Source organism: Quercus robur, chromosome 3 (genome assembly GCF_932294415.1).
Source record: "Quercus robur chromosome 3, dhQueRobu3.1, whole genome shotgun sequence".
NCBI lineage: Eukaryota > Viridiplantae > Streptophyta > Magnoliopsida > Fagales > Fagaceae > Quercus > Quercus robur.
This window is the reverse complement of record NC_065536.1, coordinates 54,928,970-54,942,836: the sequence shown is the minus strand read 5'-3', so window position 1 is coordinate 54,942,836 and position 13,867 is coordinate 54,928,970. Positions and strand designations below refer to the sequence as shown.

Below are 13,867 nucleotides of genomic sequence, written 5' to 3'. Positions count from 1 at the left end.
TTTTTTTTTTTTTTTAATAAATTAATTTCAATGAATTTCAATTGGCATGGGGCCTTATGTTTTATTCAAAAATATTAAGTGATATAACATTGTTTAAAGTTACATCACTGAATATTTTTTTAATTGAATGTGAATCTTAACAAATTTACTATTGGATTACATTATCTTCGTAAATTCTCCATGCTTGCAAAATTTCAAGATGATTAAATATCAATAGTAATGTCATCAATCAATTGTTTAAATTCAATTTTTTTTTTAGTTTAAAATAATGAATAGAATGTGAGTTTATGGATTGAATGGTAAATAACAACTGATTGGCATTAATATTGATATGCATGTTAAGAACATATAAAACATATAATCCAACAATAAAATTTTTAAAATATGAATTCAATAACAATTTATTGGGTAGTGTAACATTGTTTAAAGTTATATTATGTGTAACTTGAACCCAATCCAATATATTTACATACATATAAATATATATTGTGGGGCCCAATAATTTATGGGTCCGACCCGCTTGCTTATGGGGAGTCCACAGGCCTAAGCCGAAGAAGGCCATGGCCCAAGCTCAAAGATAAGAAGCTCAAAGTGGCCCAGGGATACAGCCGAGAACAGCTTGGTCCTCGGTAGACCCAAAGTCTCATTGAGGAAAGTGATATACGGGCAAACTTTAAAGATCAGAAAATATCTCAGGGAAGTTGTCCTTAATACCCTTCACTGATGAGACTCTGCACCTAACAGAACCGGATTTTTAGGCTTTATTAACCTTTCCCAACAATTCTGGGATTAGACTGACGGGACAAATATCAGTCCTGGAAAGGTTGACCCTACACGTGGACGAGGGACATCGAACGTAAGCTAGTATAAAAGAAAAGGTAAACTAATCAGAAAGGGGGGGATCTCATCTGACTTCCTGGGAAAAACTCCAGGGATGAGAATGCCCGGACAATATATGTACACCACCACGAAAAACCCACCGTCGGGTAACCGGAGAAAGACATTAGTGCTCCTCGGACAGGATCCGAGGAGTCCAATCCTTCAGGTTATGAAGTTGTAGGGCTTGGATACCTAGACTGAAGCCCTTTCTTACCTGAGTTTCCCTAAGATTCGGCCTGGACCAACACCCCGTGACCAGAACGATAGCCTTTTAAACCCACTCTCTACAAATCATATTGTGAGGGATCCTTCACGTGCGAGCCCAACGTCATTGTTGGGCCGTTTGAGAATCGTGTCTCTACATTTATATATATATATATATATATATCTATCCAAATTTAAGTACTTTGAAGAATAGAGAACAAAAAGGTTAAATTCTACATTTTCTTTAAAGCAATCAACCTAGTGAGATGTGTATACAAGTTTAGAGATATATCGCTATAATCTTAGTTCTTCAACACTTGTATATTAATTTATTTGCTCAATTTATTTTAAGGAATCAAAATAGATGTCTAAACTTTATGTATTTTGATTAATCTCTTGCTTTAATTGTTAGTAATTATGAATTGGTTATTTTTATTTCTTAATTATAACTATATGGAATATAAATTTGTAGTTAATTAAAATTATGGAGAATCCTAAGCATAATAACTGAATCTAGATTTTACAAATCTTTCTACAATCCATCTTTAGGAAGAAGAATTTCAGAAAATATGAAAAAGAAATTGAGGGCTATTGATAAAGTTAAACTAAATATAAACAAATAAATTATAGTTCATGTTTATAATTTTATATGACAATTGTATTTTTTTTTTTTTTAGTAAATAGTAATACTTTTTTTTTTTTTTTTGGTTGAAACAGAAGCATGCCATTCAATTAATCAGAAAAATTAGCATCTTGGTACAACGCTTCCCTAGCTATTGGAGGAACATCTTCCATCCAAAATAAATCATGACTAATATTCCTAGCAAATTGAGCTAACTCATGAGCAACCCTATTCCCCCCTTGCCTAGTACATTCAATCCTTACCCAATGCAAATTCCTAATCAAATGATGAATATCTCCAATTACATTCCCAAGCAAAGAATGATCAGCCTACAAAGTTGAAATAGCTTTCATAACAAAGCTATTATCCCCTTCAATGATGAATTCAAGAAGCCAGCATCTACAACAAATTCAATAGCTTTTCTACAAGCAAGTAACTCAGCCTCCTAGATGCAAGATACCTTAGGTCCCTTAGCTACCATGGCTGCCATAACCTCACCTTTTTGATTCCGGATGACTGCACCAAATCCAGAGCCATTGAGGGTCGAAAACAAGGCTGCATCAAAATTAAGTTTGAAAACTAAAGGTGGAGGGGGCTGCCAGGTATCCTGAGTAGACTGCCTTTCATGTGCAGGTCTTATCAGTACTGATGTAGTCCGAAATTCCTCAAGAAGCTCCCTTGCCCGATTATTCAACCACCCTGGATCATGGAACTTGCCTCCATGCACCACCCGATTCTTTTGATTCTAGATCAGCCATGCTTGAATGAGCACTATCTCCATATCTTAAGACTCAACCCGTTCCAATAAATATTCCATTAACTGAAGCATATTAGCCATACTCGACCCTCCCTTCTGCAGAATTTTCAAGCTACTCGCCCACACATCTCTAGCTGCATCACATTCCCAAAGAGCATGGACAACTAATTCCGGGAACCTCAAACAGATTGGGCACATCGCATCTTCAATAACTCTTTTCTTTGATAGGTTCAACTTTGTTGGCAAGATTTCATTAAAAGCTCTCCACCCAAACACCCTAATTTTATTAGAAATTCTAAGTGTAGGGACAAGGTTTGGTGCCCAAGCCCAGACTTTATGGAATCTTGGTCCAAAGAGTCCAATACAATGAATTTTGTAGAGTATGGGTCAAAGAACTAGGTTAAAATGAGTTAGGCAACAGTTTGCATGAGATTTAGGAGTAAATGGACACGAATAAAATCTATCATGGTCAAAGGACTTTCTGTCCGAGGAGGCTAGAATTTCACTTATGATTACAGATCACCATATTAGGGTTCTTTTACATGCTCTCATATTCTCCTCCTTTTCCTTCTTCTTTTTTCCTCCTTCTTTTTATGGAAGCTTTTCTGCATTATATAGGCTATCTCTGATCATCTGGACCTTACATTTGTTGATCACCTGGACCCCTACTTGACCACCCATCTCATCAGACACCCCTTTCAGTCCTTTGTGAGTTGCGGCAGCCAAGACAACACTATTTAGGGGTCTTCTCCACATTAATGTGGCCAGAAAAGTAACTGTGGTGTATTTAATGTGGTGGTGGCAGCTTTTCCTTAGATATTTTGAGTTTTCTTTCCTTTCACGTGTTCAGGAAGTGCGCTTCAACAGTTTGAATACACATTTGCTCAGGGTTTGTCGTGTCCGAGGAGAAGTTCCTCCTTAGACTTTCTTTTCTTTGTCTCCCAATGATGAGGCTTGTAACGTAGATTATCTAAGTCATGTTTGTCTCCTAGAATTTGTTAGTGTCCTCGGACAAGGCCTAAGGCTCAATACATTACTTTGGGCCATAGCCCCCACACTAAGCTTCCAAAGTGCAGACCAAACTCCCTTTCCAATACAACCCCTAGAACTCTCGGCTACCCTACCTCCTCTCAAAACTTCCTTAGACACCTTATATGTGGATTTAATAGTAAAAATCCCTTTCCTTTGATGCATCCAGATCAGAGAGTCCTCCACATATCTTCTGCTGAGTTGTATTCTACATATAGCTTCGGCATCCTCTTTCTCAAACATATCCATGATAAAATCAGGCCTCCATGCATGCAAGTCTTGATTAATTAATTCATCAATAGTCACCTCTCGAACTTCATCCTTAGCTATATGTAAAGGCGCATTGGTTGGATAATTCGGTATCCATTTATCCCCAAGAATCCAAATTGAATGGTCATTCCCAACTCGCCAACAACACCTAGACTTCAAGATACACACGAAAATAGTAATATTAAGGTCTGTTTGGATATAACTTATTTTGCTAAAACTAAAAACTGAAAACTGAAAACACTGTAGTAAAATAATTTTTAAATGTGTGAATAGTACTGTGGGATCCATTTTTGATAAAAAAAGTTACTAAAAAGTGGAATTTCATGCACTGTTCACCGTGGAAAAGTCAACAAATGCGGGCTGAAGAAAAAAAAAAAAAAAAAAGTAGAAAACGTAAACGCAGTTTTAGTCCTATCCAAATCGCAGCTTAGTGCTTTAAACTGGATTTATAACATTACATAACTGGGTTTGTATATTTTGTTATAATATTGATAATGTTTTTAATTAAGTTATTTATTTTTTATATTGACCTTAAATCTTGCCCCCTTAATTAAAATCCTGACTCAGTTATTGACCTAAGTGGCTAAGCAGTAAATACCACAACAAAACCAGCCTCCTTGATCTTCTTCTCCGTGATGTTCGACGCGAGCTTGGCTATAACAACACAGGGAGAACACTCTTGCCCAAAACCTCGAATTACCCAAACTGAGTAACATCGATAAGCAGAAAGTTGTCGTTTGAAGCCTTGTCCAAAAATCAAAATTAAAAAATTAAAAAAAAAAAAAATTGTAGCTGTTTGGCTCTTTTGGTCTCTCTCTCTTACCTTTGATAATTGATTGATAACCAACATTCTTGAGGAAGTAGTAAAGTGGGTAAGTAGATGGGATTGACTTGTAGATTTGACGGCATAAAGGTTGTTAAGTCCCTTTTTTTTTTTTTTTTTTTTTAGAAAATGTTGTTAAGTCCCTTTTTAAACTTAAGCTAGCAAACACGAAAAGTTGGAAGCATGTAGTATCTACTCAGAAGCCAAAAAATTGGTACAACGTCCCATATCGTTGCAATTATCATAACACAGTTCTTCAGAAAGTACAACTGCAGTTCATAGGGAATCGCCCTATTTGCTTTTGTTCTTATATTATAATTTTGGAAGAGGCAGGTCATTCTGTGGAAAGATCAACACTTCAAAAATTAAGTTTATTTGAGTGTGTATTGTTATTTTTTTAATAATTGTGAATAGTAAGTTCTCAAATATACAACTTATTATTCATGGGTTGTAAACAGTAAATAAATAAATATATATATATATATATATATAAATATTGGAGAGAGAGAAAGAGAAAGAGGGAAGTGTTTTCTTTCTGTTTCTGCCTTTTTTGACCTTTTGGCTTCAATAAGGGAAAAAAATAAGTTGTTGGTAGGACTAAAAGTGTTTAAAAGTTTCTTAGGGCTGTTTGGAACATAAATTTAAACATATATTTTTAGTTTTTAAACAACATTACACATATTTTCACATACTTTTTCATCTTCATATATTTCCAAAAAAAACTTAAATTGTTATTTAGGGTACCTACCAAACGGCCCTTACTCTCTAAAAAAGCCAGCAAACCAAAAAGTTTGAAGCTGAACAATATTTTGTATTTATCTATTAGCAGTTAACGTAAAAAATAGATCCCCGTACAATTTTTTGCTATTGTCATTTGTCATGGTATGGTACAAAGATCTACAATCTTTTTTTTTTACCACCTAACTTTCCGTTGTGACATAAAAAATATCCGAATCATCCACGAGGCGGAATTTTTTTTTTTTTTTTTGGAACTTTTGTCGTCTAGATATGCTAACTTTTTTTTTTGTCAACCAAGAAAATGAGAGTTTAATAAGATTTTTTTATTAAAAAAAATCCAGAGATGGGCCAGGAAAATCATATCTACCATTGCTAATCATGACTCACGAGTTCAATTTGAATGGAGACAATATGGCATGCACGCTGTGGTTGATCCTTGCCCTCGTTGCTTTTGTTATAAATTAACCTTAACTTTGGATACTGATTGTAGATCTTTTAAGTTTATGGTGCATATCATAAACTATGTATTAAATTATAATAGATAGTTACAGTTGATCCTTAAATATCATTTTTAATTTTGAAATAGGCAAAATTTGGATACATTCCCTTAAGTTCTATTCCTTTTGTTCTTTATTTAAATTCAAATACATAATTGTATTGATCATTGCAATACAAACAATCTTTTACTAATCTTGTAATTTATTTGTCAAAAGAATTACGTGATTGAATTTAGTTCAGATATGTATGATACAACAATTATATTCTACATAAGTCTTAACCTTTAGTAATCATGTTCAATTCCTGTTATGGTAACTAATCAAAGGCTATCTCACAATAAATTCATGCTCCAATAAATCTTATATCTGTTAATAAAAACAAACAAAAAGGGTGTGGCTTAGTAGTATGAGTCCTTATATCGCTTTTGACAGTAGTTTGGTTTGATCAGTAATGCTTAATAATAATGATAAACCCTTAAAATAAAAACAAATAATAATAATAATAATAATAATAATAAAACCTAAAAAGTATGGAGCTTAAATACTATATATATACTTGTCTCCCTTTGATAAGTCCTATCCCTCCCCCACCACCCCCCCCAACCCCAAATCATGGAGAATGGTAATCAACCACTTCTCTCGTCCTCCAGAGAAGTGGACCAAGAGCAAGAACACCAGCTACAGTCCCTTCCAGTACCAATACACACTTCCTCTGGTGCTACCTTTAACGCCGATGATGCTGACATCCCTCCCATCAAGAGTCCTGTCGATTTCTTCAGAGCGTTCCTTCCTGAATCAAAGAAGCTCTGGTACCTCGCCGGCCCGGCCATCTTCACCTCCATATGCCAATACTCTCTCGGTGCCATCCCTCAAGTCTTTCTGGGCCAGGTCGGCACACTCGAACTCGCCGCTTTCTCCATCGAAAACTCTGTCATCGCCGGCTTTTCACTGGGCATCATGGTACCCTCTACTGTTAATTTTACAATACACAGTTAACAATATTGATTCTTTGTATCTCAATTGGTTTTCTTTGTGTATCTACTCTAACAAAATTGAATTTCAATAGCTCGGAATGGGAAGCGCACTCGAAACACTATGTGGGCAAGCGTTTGGAGCAGGACAGATTGATATGCTAGGAATTTACATGCAAAGGTCATGGGTGATCCTGACCACCACTGGTTTGGTTCTGAGTCTTTTGTACATCTTTGCGACGCCACTGTTGAAACTGCTTGGACAGACTGATGCAATATCGGACGCAGCGGGAGTGTTCGCACTTTATATGCTTCCGCAGCTATTTGCTTACGCTCTAAATTTTCCGGCGGTCAAGTTTCTGCAATCACAGAGCAAGATCTTTGTGATAGCTTTGATTGCGGCTGTGTCATTGCTTCTGAACGCACTGTTTAGCTGGCTTTTCATCTTGAAGTTAGATTGGGGTCTGGTGGGTGCGGCGGTCGTGTTGAATTCGTCCTGGTGGTTCGTTGTGTTAGCGCAGCTGTTGTATATTTTCAGTGGGACTTGTGGTCGAGCTTGGTCTGGGTTCTCATTGAAGGCGTTTCATAACCTTTGGGGATTCGTTAAGTTATCGATGGCCTCCGCAGTAATGCTCTGGTAAGAGCATTAGCGTTGAAAAATGCTATTGCTATATCTAAAGTCTTTTTGACATTTCATAACTAAAAAATATTTGCATAAAAAAATGCTATATCTCACTATTGCAAATTTTTTTTTGTAATAGTGTTACAGTACAATTCTAAGTTTAGAATTGTACTGTAGCACTATGCTAAAAAAAAAAAAATTTATTTCACCCCTTAGTTAAAAAAAAAAGTGATGACGTGAAAGAAATAATAAAGAAAGATTAAAAAAATAATATTTTAATAAAAAAGTAAAATAATAAAGTTTTTGGATGTAGGGTGTATTATAAAATGGTATGGTATAATTGATAAAGTAACCTTTTGGGATGGTAAAATAGGATAGAGTAGCATTCTTCAATGTTGATGCTCTAAGAAACTCATATGTAATGTCACTGTTAACACTTTTGTTTTTTTACCAAAAAACAAAAACACTATTTTGTTTAGGAAAATTATTACTTCACATTTAGAGACATCCAAGTATCAACATTTTACATGTAACTTAGGAAGCACAAATACTTCATTTAAAATGCCTATTCGTGTCGTACTCATGTCATATTAGTGTCGTATTAGCTGTTTTATGTTATAAATTTTCAAATATTATTCATGTTATCATATCATATCTATATCCGTACTCGTGTTTGTGTTTCTTCGCATATAACATATAGTATGTACAGTGTACACAGGCTAAATTTTTTTAATGTGAAATAATTATGGTTATGGGTTTCATCTAATACTCCTATGCATTGGGGGAGAGGATAGGCACGGCTATTTTAGGACTTCATATCTTTTAAAAACATTGTGATAATTTAATAATTTCCAACCTTCCCTAGCTTAACTTGTCAATGACTCATTAGATTGCAAGTTTTTCACGTGTTTTTTCAATACGTGTAGAATTTAATATATTTTTTTTAAATAGAAAAACACGATTTAGTATAGTATTAAATATACCTGAGTTTTACCAAAAAAAAAAAAAAAAAAAACCTGAACTTATATGTGTAGGGCACTAGTTGACAAAGACAATTTAATGCGTAGGCTGTCCATAGAGGTTCATTACTTAAGTCTTGAGTTCTCATCATTTCCTTTAGTTTTCAACATTGATATCACCATACATTTTTGGTGTGATGGTCACTCCATAAGTGTAAGTGCTTGTGGAGTGTAGGGGACAAGAGTCAGGATACAAGTTTCTAGAAAGGAGTTTCATACACATATATACTTAGATTATGTTATAGTAAAATTTCTGTTTTGTATAAACAATTATCCTATATGATTTTATTACTAAGAAAGGAGTATTCGGCCAAAAGAATAAAAAAAAAAAAAAGAATCCATGATGGGTGACACACACCCAAATGAGATCTCCCTTTTTCAATTGGTTCATATGATTTTACTTCGATTTGTGGGATTCACATATCATTCAACATTGATCAATTTTAAATCTAATCCTTAAAATGATGAATATATCTCTAAATTAATCTTTGTGCAGCTTGGAAGTGTGGTACTTCATGGCGCTAATTCTCTTTGCTGGATATCTAAAAAATGCGGAAGTTTCAGTAGATGCCTTGTCCATATGGTATATCTCTCTCTCTCTCTCTCTCTCTCTCTCCGAATCCCTAATTAATCATATAAAATTTTTCAACGCATCCAATATATCATACATTCCTTTACATAGAGATAGAATCCACATGTGAATTCCAAACATAAAATCTACATTTATGTGAAAAATATCTAAAATACCAAACACTTACCAAGCCATACATACCACACACTGTGCTATGCAGCCTAGACTCCTTTTTGTAAAGGTTTTAGGGCTCTTTTCATCTCCAATCTATCAATCCACATCTTGGAGGTATAGACTCAGCGACTGATCCCTTTTTTCCTTAATAAAATTTATCGCTTAGCCATTAATAAAGAAAAACGATACATACCACATCAACCACCATTGTAAATCTTGTGGTTGATATTATTTGATGGGAAATGTTAGCCAATGCTTTTAAGGTATTAGTTTTTAGAAACATTTTACTAGGAGAATTAGAAAACAATAAATATTATTGATAGTTTTTTATATTTTTCATAAAAATGGTGTTAAAATTTTTCTATTATAATTTATTAATAATTGCTTTAAAAGCATTCGTTAACATGACATTTGTTTGATATATATCAAAGGTCCTATATGTACATACCTTGCACCTGCAATCAGTGTCAAATTCTAATATGTCAATGATAATTTTTTTTGATAATCAATATGTCAATAATCATATCGCTTGTGACATATGCAGTGACATAAATTAGAATAGGACGACTCTTGAACTCAGTCACTTCAAGTTGAGAAGACAAGAAAATTCCGAAATAGTGTTTAATACTCTAAATTAATAATTTCAATACTCTATCTATACGCAAAAAGATGACAACCACATTTTATACAGTTGGATCTGTCTATGTCCTATAATTTGTGCTAATCATGCATGTCTTCTTTTTTTTCCCCTTAATTTTCTTCCCCTCTAATAAGTATAGGAATAAGCAATGCTTTTACTTTCTAGTAGCCCTTGTGCGTTGTGACCATATATCATAAAATCTATCTATTCCCATTCTCCATAATATCTTCATCGTCAACTTCACCAAACAGTCAAAATAATAATAAATGGTCGTCAATAATCGATACTCGAAACCACAAACAATTAAGGCATTGGTTGTTGCAACAACACAATGTGACATGACCATGAAATGCCAAAATCAGAGGAATTCTCTTCTTTTATTTTTGCATACATCCCTCTTACCCATATATGTTTCTACCTAATTTGCTTGCAAGTATTTAGTTTGGTCTTCATCATTATTTCTTATACTTTCATCATGTTTCTCATGCTGTCCTTATTTTTTTGGTAAGAAATCATGCCACCAGCAGCTCTGTTTTTTTTTTTTTTAGGGTACATTAGTAACTAGTAAGAACTCGTGCTAGCAACTTTCCTTTCCTTTTTCGTTTTTTTTGGTAAGTAATCATGTCAATTGTGGACAAGTTCTCGTGCTAACTGCACTTCAACACAATGAGAACAAAAAGGACAATAAATCAGATCAAGGTACAGAGCACAAACAAAATAATAAGCTGTGAAAGTCTAATGAGCGGACCCATTTCCCTTTTTCTTGAAGAAACAAACTTACTATTCAGCACAAAAAAAACGAATGAAAAACTTTCTTAACATTAAATTTTTTTTTTTTTTAAAAAAAGCACCTTCCTTTGGGAGTCGAAAACTCACTTATTTAAAAATTAAAATAAATAAATAATTCTTTCAAGTTGCAACCAATATTTGACAAACATAACATAAAGGGGAAAGTTAATGGAAAAAAAAAATTATATTTTTTATTCTTGTGAGAAATACAACCCATAATTTCAAATGTGACACTTCAAAGTCCACACTTTCATTATTGTCAAAAGCTTGAAAATTTTGAAACACTTGGACCATATGCTATGTGGTTTTGTTTGGTACAATAATTAAAATAGGAGGTTTAAAGTAACAAATTTAGAAGTATTATATTTAATTTTTTAAAAAGAATAAAATTATAGATTTTCATTAGATAGAAGCAGGTAGTTGTGATTTTTCTTAATTTATATATATATATATATATATTTAATATCTTTTTGGGTTTGTAATTAGTCACGATATCCTTATTAGCATCTGTTAGTGACTCTTCAAGATTAGTTGCCCAACTATTTATAAAGATTTTGAATAGACTATATATAGAGGCTTGTTCCCATCAAATCACATCCCACAAATAACCTATCTAAGAGTTGGTGACATCTCGAATTATTTAATTTACTATTTATAATGGTTACCATGGAAAACTTGTGATCTGTTACAATTGAACAATATAAAAAATGGAATAAATCACTGTTACTCAAATTTCAAAAGATTGTTGAATAGTTGGTTTTGCTTTGAGTGTAATTGAATAGATGGTAAAATTAATAATTCGAGATGTCATAATGCATTAACTGCATGGGGTCCAAGGAGCACTTGGGTTGAGCTGTCTGTTTGTTTGTGAATTTTCATGGAATATAAGACTTAATGGCTTAATCACCATTTGTGAAATTGCGCGTGCGTGCACACATACACACACATATATATATATATATATATATATTTTTAGTTAAATTGTGAAAATGCATCTTATTGTTCTTTCTCACCATATATATATATATATATATGTGTGTGTGTAAGTACTAGGAAATTGATGGCTCAAGACCACTAAGAACAGTGATGCCTTGTCCCTCAAACTAAAGCCTACACAATAGAATTTCTGAAGTGAGTGGGAAAAAAGTTCTAATGTAATTTTGGGACTATGTTCAGCTCTAAGCCGAGGAACTAGAAGTAATAGAGAAAGACAATTCAAGTAATAACTAAGGATTTTGCGGTCCTTGAGTAAGTCTGAGGACTAGTTATTATAGATGAATGACACAAATTCTAAACCAAACGTTCACTATTCACTTTCTTGTTTTTTCTACTCTTAGAGAATTATCATCCCCCTTAACTGGGAGGTTCCCCTCTCTTATATATCCTTCCTCTTGGCTTTCTAACCCTCCACCTGTATGCCTTAGGGCCTTTCTTAGGTCACTTGTCCCATTAGAGTTCTGCTAAAGGTGGTAGAAGGGGCTGTTAGCTGTGAAACTACTGTTCAGGTGTCATTTTCTCATTAATGCAGCTGATAAGGTTATTGCAGTACATTCAATGCAGTGGGGGAAGGTATACCCTTTACAGGAAGCTTCCTCCCTCCGTCTTGGCCCCCTTCCATGATCCTTTTTCCTCCAAATAGATCCTCCCAAAATGTTATGTCGCATCTCTTTCCCTTCTCAGGTTGATGAAGTCCTCGAGTCGGATACACCTTTGCGGGTGGAACTGTATGATACTTCACGTTCCATTCTCTTCGGTCCTCGGACGCCCTACAATATATATATATATATATATATATATGTGTGTGTGTGTGTGTATAATGGTAAAGTTTTGTTATAATTTAATCAATGATCAATAGATTTAACATTAAAAACTTGATGAAAATATTAAATTTAAAACATTTTTTTTCAGAAAATTTCTTTCTCATATGTAAAATATGTTCATCGACATTGCACGTACAAATATAAGTAAATATAGAAATCTATTTTTTTTTTTATTTAGTGTAAGTAAGGAAAACTTCAATTTTATATATATATATATATATACTTTTTTTTTAAAAGATTTTTTTTCGAGGTGTACTTTTCTGTTATGTTTTATGAGGTAATATATATATTATTATCAATTGGTGACGAAATTTCAATCTTTAATTCTTGCTCTTGGCATTTTCAAATATGTGCATTCAATGAGTAGAATGTCAGAGATTGTTTGATTTTTTTTATTTAAACCAAATTTTATTTATGTTTTCTTAATGAGATCCTGTTCTAATTGTTTGTATCAACTTTATTAGTCCTTACAATATCATTTGAATAAAGTGTAAGAAAATATTAGTTACGTTTTCTTAATAGGATATTTTTATAAAGTCTAAGAAATTAATTCTGTCATTATGCTTTGAATATAATTTATTTTTGATTAACTATTTCCTGCTATGCCAATGTTTGTCGTAGCATGAACATATTGGGCTGGACAATTATGGAAGCTCTTGGAATGAATGCAGCTATAAGGTTAGTGACAGAGAAACACACCTCAACAAAGCTATATATATTTCTGTACTCGATCGCAAAATGTCTGAAAAATTAAAACCAAAATATATTTTTTGCAGTGTGAGAGTGTCAAATGAATTGGGAGCATCTCATCCAAGAACAGCTAAATTTTCATTAGTGGTGGCCGTGGTAACCTCATTCTTGATCGGTATTATCATCGCAGTCATTCTAATCTTGGCACGAAACGTCTACCCGTCATTGTTTTCGAGTGATGCAAGTGTTGAAACTGTCGTTAAAGAGCTTACACCAGTATTGGCTTTTTGCATCATTATTAACAATGTTCAACCTGTTCTCTCTGGTTAGAAACTTAGAATTTTCTAGTTAAAAAGTTTTGATCTTTTGTTTTGTAACACATCTGCGTCTTTAGTCTTTATATCATATTATCTTCTTCTTTTAAATAAAAATTCAGATTCTTGAGGGAAATGGAAATAGATTTTAATTAATTGGGTGAATAATGTTTTTTTCACAGGGGTGGCCATTGGAGCAGGATGGCAAGGTATTATTGCTTATGTGAACATTGCATGTTACTACGTTCTTGGGATCCCTTTGGGTCTCATTCTGGGTTACAAGCTTGATTGGGGTGTCACGGTAAGTCTTGCTCTCCTATTTTTTGTTTATTTCATTTCTATTACCAAGTGAAAATGGTGGAAGTAGCAAGCAAGCATACTAGTAATGTTTAATAATTGTGAGATAAAAATGAAAAGAAAAAACAATCACAAACTTGT

General features: G+C 33.6%; 1 protein-coding gene across 5 annotated transcripts in view; it reads left to right on the top strand.

Moving 5' to 3' along the window:
* Positions 1 to 6,389: 6,389 nt before the first annotated feature.
* Positions 6,390 to 13,867, top strand: part of LOC126718415 (protein DETOXIFICATION 29-like) — a 54,583-nt gene continuing 47,105 nt past the window's right edge. For 3 of the 5 annotated variants that reach the window (XM_050420589.1, XM_050420588.1, XM_050420587.1), the window contains exons 1-6: positions 6,393 to 6,779; positions 6,886 to 7,427; positions 8,928 to 9,014; positions 13,047 to 13,103; positions 13,202 to 13,440; positions 13,612 to 13,730. In XM_050420589.1, coding sequence (XP_050276546.1) covers positions 6,432 to 6,779; positions 6,886 to 7,427; positions 8,928 to 9,014; positions 13,047 to 13,103; positions 13,202 to 13,440; positions 13,612 to 13,730 — 1,392 coding nt within the window. In that variant the 5' untranslated portion in view covers positions 6,393 to 6,431. Of the gene's footprint in view, positions 6,780 to 6,885; positions 7,428 to 8,927; positions 9,015 to 13,046; positions 13,104 to 13,201; positions 13,441 to 13,611; positions 13,731 to 13,867 lie in introns of all 5 variants that reach the window. The other 2 variants (XM_050420591.1, XM_050420590.1) reach the window with 2 other exon arrangements.